Source organism: Octodon degus, unplaced genomic scaffold, assembly GCF_000260255.1.
Source record: "Octodon degus isolate 3935 unplaced genomic scaffold, OctDeg1.0 scaffold00147, whole genome shotgun sequence".
Lineage (NCBI taxonomy): Eukaryota > Metazoa > Chordata > Mammalia > Rodentia > Octodontidae > Octodon > Octodon degus.
In genome coordinates, this window is record NW_004524723.1 from 1,313,176 (window position 1) to 1,317,736 (window position 4,561).

At 56.0% G+C, this 4,561-nt stretch overlaps 1 protein-coding gene across 3 annotated transcripts in view; it reads left to right on the plus strand.

The window, feature by feature from the left end:
* Positions 1-2,086: 2,086 nt before the first annotated feature.
* Acvr2b (activin A receptor type 2B) overlaps positions 2,087-4,561 on the plus strand; it is a 40,200-nt gene continuing 37,725 nt past the window's right edge. For 2 of the 3 annotated variants that reach the window (XM_023702172.1, XM_023702173.1), the window contains exon 1: positions 2,400-2,747. In XM_023702172.1, the coding sequence (XP_023557940.1) occupies positions 2,609-2,747 (139 nt within the window). In that variant the 5' untranslated portion in view covers positions 2,400-2,608. The other variant, XM_004642150.2, reaches the window with a different exon arrangement.

Sequence of the window (4,561 nt, forward strand, 5' to 3'; positions counted from 1 at the left end):
TGGCAGAGACGGAAGCTAATCTCATGAGCTCAACACTATGGATTTCAGGTCTCCCAGAGAAATCAGGGAAGAGAGATTCCCACAGTGGGGATGGAGGGAGTGAGGCCTCTATGGTAGAAACAATCTTAATGTGACTAAAGTACAAAAAACAGGCCAGTGAGACTCAGTGGTTAACAGTGAGATGAAAGAGGTAAAAAGGGCTGATTATAGAGCTTTCTGGCCCAAGATCCCATGGAGGATTTCAAGGAAATGAGTACATTAGGCCTCCCATATACATGGGGTACCGCTCAAGACTCTCCGCAGACGCTTGCAACCACACATAGCGCCAAACTCTAGAGTTTAATGCTATTTTCATTCTAACTGAAGCATATCAACATTGGGGCCATAATTTCTGCAGTTTAAGGTGTGATTGCAAAACTAGAACAAATGTCTTTTTCCTTCTTCAAAATTTTACTGAAAGATTTGTTTTTACCGTGGATGTTAGCAACTTCTCCATATACCCTCAGCCTCACCTTTTATTAGGTTGAGAACATTCACCCTTTTTCCTAAAATAAGTAGTGTATAGTTTCTCTTTGGCTGTCTGATTTTCCAGCACTATCAGCTGTCAAACAGGTAGTTGGATATACAAATTCAGGAAGGTCAGCAGGTTACACAGATGTGCCTGCCAACTTGAACCCCCTGAGTCCTTACTGTGATACTGGACCTGGTGTGGAATAGAACAAGTGGATCTAGTTTTTGGCACATATAGTTGACTCCTTCCAGAATAACGTCTCTTGTGAATGGTATGGACTTGCCTTCCCTACCATTCTAGATTCTCCTGAGAGATTTCCAAATACAGTATTACATACAGCCAAGGCATCCTGTCAACACTGCTTCTGCTTACCACACAGTAGCACTCCATCTTGTGTTAAAAAGAAACCTAAAGAATGGGACATCAGTAGGGGTTGTGGCAAGCAGGGTCTTCATTTACTACATGGGCTTTTCCAGAACCAGAAGGATCATTAGAGACCCAGAAATTTGGGGGCAGAGTGATTCCAAAGTGTAGTTTCTAGGGTGTTGCTGTTGCTTTGGAGCCTGAGGGAAGCTGACCTCCATTTCAACTTCTCCGGGGAATATACATTGCACATTATGGACTTTTACATTAGATCTTGACTGGATTTCCACCATTAAAAGAAAAAAATCCCCTAATTAGGCAGGTTGTGGATATAATGCAGTGGGAAAGCAGGAGCCTAGTATGTTACAGTGCATTGGGTTCAACCAAAGTGTGCTTTGCTGTCCAGTTGGTTTCTTCAGGGTTGTGTAGCTTCTCCCTGAGGGGCGATGGGCTTGCCCTCTTTAGCTGGGAGCCCTATCACGACATTGGCGAGCCGTGCCAGTGTGAGAAGAGGAAGGAACCCGTGGGTGACCGCTGCTCCTGGCTTCCAGAGGTACAGATCCTCGCTTTCCCGGACCCCTGGCTCTACCTCTGTGTGCGTGGTGTAGAGGACTGTGTGTCCACTCTGAGAAGCTAACCTTTTTCTGCCAATTCATTGGCGCGTTAATAACGGCACGATTTGCCCATTATTCCTGGGAATTAGGGCACGGAGGAGTTCCGGCCAGAGTCCGGGAGCTGTCCACACACTCCGAGGTCGTCCTCGCGCTTTGGGGGCGGGACTCTGGCGTGCTCAGAGGGAATCCCAGGTGGGAGCGCCACGGGGTCTGGGCGAGGCAGAGTCCCAGGAGCCGAGGGTCCGGCCGCCTAGACGCGGGGCCGAGGTGCACGGGCGCTCCTAAAGCTCGGGCTGGGGGCGGGGCCTCCGTGTTGTTGTTGCTCTGCGGCCCCGCCCCGAGGGGGGCGCGGACCACGCGGACCGAGGGCCCGCCTCCCCTCCCCCTCCCGCCCCTCTCGCCCGCCTCTTTGTATCCAACATCCGGGTTTCCCCGCTGGCTCGGATCCGCGGCCGCCGCTCAGGAGCCATTTTGGACTCGGTTCAGCTCCCCTCCCCCCACCCCTTCCCCCGTCCATGGCCCCTCCGGACTCGGCCCCTGCGCCCGGGGCCCGGGCCCAGCCCCGCTGCGCCATGCCTGGGTCGGGCGCGCCCCGGCCCGTCCCCCGCCGCCGCCCCCCGGCCCCCGCGTCGCCCCGAAGCCCGGGCAGCAGTCTGCTCTGCCCGCAGCAGCCCTGAGCCGGAGCCCACACGCTGCCCGGGGACAGAGGCGCAGGAAGCGCGCGCCGACCGAGCCCGAAGGAAGGAGCGGGAAGAACGCCGCCGCCGCCGGGCCCTGCGCTCCCCGAGCGCCGCGCGGCCCTGCCCTAGGGCTCCGGTGTCCGCGGGGCGGCGCCGCGGAACATGACGGCGCCCTGGGCGGCCCTCGCCCTCCTCTGGGGATCGCTGTGCGCGGGTGAGGACCGGGCGCGGCATGGGGAGGGCGTCGCGCGGTGTTTACCAACAAAGGGCGGGCCCGCGGCCTCGTCGCCGCGCCACCTGTCCAGATCGCACCTCCCGGGCGGGAGTGGGGGCGCGCGCGGGTCTCCGGGACCGAGCTAGTCCGCGCTGGCGTTTGTGGGATTCTGGTTTGCGGAGGACCCCGGATCCGGAGCATCGGGGTCGGGGTTCGAGCTGCGCAGATGCGTGGAACGAGGAGTGAGAGAGAAGCCGAGCGCGGGGAAGGCGGCCAAGCGGGGCGGGCAGATGTGGTCGGGGGCGGCGGGCTACGCGCCCCTCTACCAGAGATTGCGAGGCGAAGGGAGCGGCTTCACTTAGCCAGTAGGATCCCCTGAGTTATCCCGCCAGGCTGCCCTGCACTCGGTGCACGGCTGGCTTTAGCGCAGGCTTCCACCTGCCCCTGATTTTCTTGCTGTGGGCCCCAGATGCAGAGTGCGCTCATCTAGTGAGGCCGCTTTGTTTTGGGCAACTGGGAGGGGAGCGGGCTAAGAGGGAAAACCAACAGGTCTCCGTGCGCCTGGCCTCCAGAGGCACGTGGCCATCGTGGGTGACCCGCCTTCGAGCGGGCCGGCAGGCGGTGTGGATCGCAGCTCTACCTCGTCGGATTGCGGAGATGGATACTTGCAGGTGGATGCTCACGGAGTTGCGCAGGGAAAGCGCCTTCCCCTCCCAACCTGAAGCACCCCTTTTCCACTTCTAGTGTGCTGGGGCGTGCCCAATCCGGGTGGGCGCGCCGAGACCGGCGGGGGTAGTCCTGAGAAACTGGGAGAGCCGAGTCTTGAAGCTCCAGTGAAAAGTTCAGTGGAGGCAGCTGGTGCCCGGCGGCGGGGTGCTAGGTCTAGTGCGTCTTTGTTCCCAACCCCCATTACACATGCAATGCGGGTCCCCAGCAGCCTGAAGTGGCAGCAGCGCTGAGTCTGGGAATCCCGTGCGGGGCGGAGATCTGTAGGCTATTGCAGGGGTGGGGATCGGGGTTGTATGCTGCGTCCCTTACTCTCCCCAGTCTCTTCATGGGCCTGTTGGCGAGACTCGAGACTTGTCGTTTAACACCAAGAGCTAGAAGGTTCTTGCTAGGGGGGCTGGGAAGGTCGGAGCCGACGTGCTGGCACAAGGGCAGACAACTTTGGTACCTGGGCATCCTGTGGGAAGGGACTTTGTGGTGGTCTTGGAGCCACTTAACTGAGTAGTGGAGGTAAAGTTGTGTTCTATTTGCATATTCCTTTCTGATCTCCTGTCTTTTACATGCGGCTTTGGAGAGACATTTTCCTCCACTTGAAAGAAGGGCTCGAAGGGAGGCATTTGCAGGCTGCCCAAAGCCATGCCCTGGCCCATCTTGTCTGTCTGCCTCTAGGCAATCAGAACTCTAATTCAGACCCAGTCTTGACCCTTAAACCCTGTAGGGAGCATTCTCAGGACTAGACAGGCCTAAGATTTGGGGTGGGGAAGCATTTCTTACCCCTAACAGGTTGCAATCTAGTCCCAGGACCCACTTTTCTCATTAAGTATCAGAAGGATGGATTAGTGGCGTGGAGCCATGTTTCTTCCCTCTTTTGACCCTTGGGTAGAGCTGAGCAAAGTAGGCGTTTGGTTAGAGGACAGATGAAGTCAGACTCCCAAGCCTGTGCTCCTGCCCTGGGTGAAAGTAGAATCAGTGGATTTTTGTGTGGTCACCCCAGCCACTGCTATGGTTGGCTGCTGCACTGCCCTGAGAGGAACTGTGGGAAGAACTACCCTGCGTCCAGGCTGGGACAGAGATGGCCCTCCTGTTTCTTTGGCTGCAGAGTGGATTTTCCTTTATCCTCTTGGTTTGCTGGTTACGTTACTCTGACCCACTGCAGCACACAGTGTCTTGGTAGAAGGAAGATATAGAACGGTGCTGTACAACAGAATCATGGGATCAGCCATACATGTAAATAAAAATTTTCTAGGTTATGTTAATTAAAGGAATAGCTATTTATTTATTTATTGAGACGGAGTCTTGCTGTGTAGTTCAAGCTGGTCTTGTACTCACTGTAGCTGAGGCTTTCCTTGAACTCAATGGCAGTCCTTCTGCCTCAACATGTGGAGCACTGGGACACCTGGCAGGAATAGCTGTATTTTATTTATTTATTTATTTATTTATTTATTTATTTTTG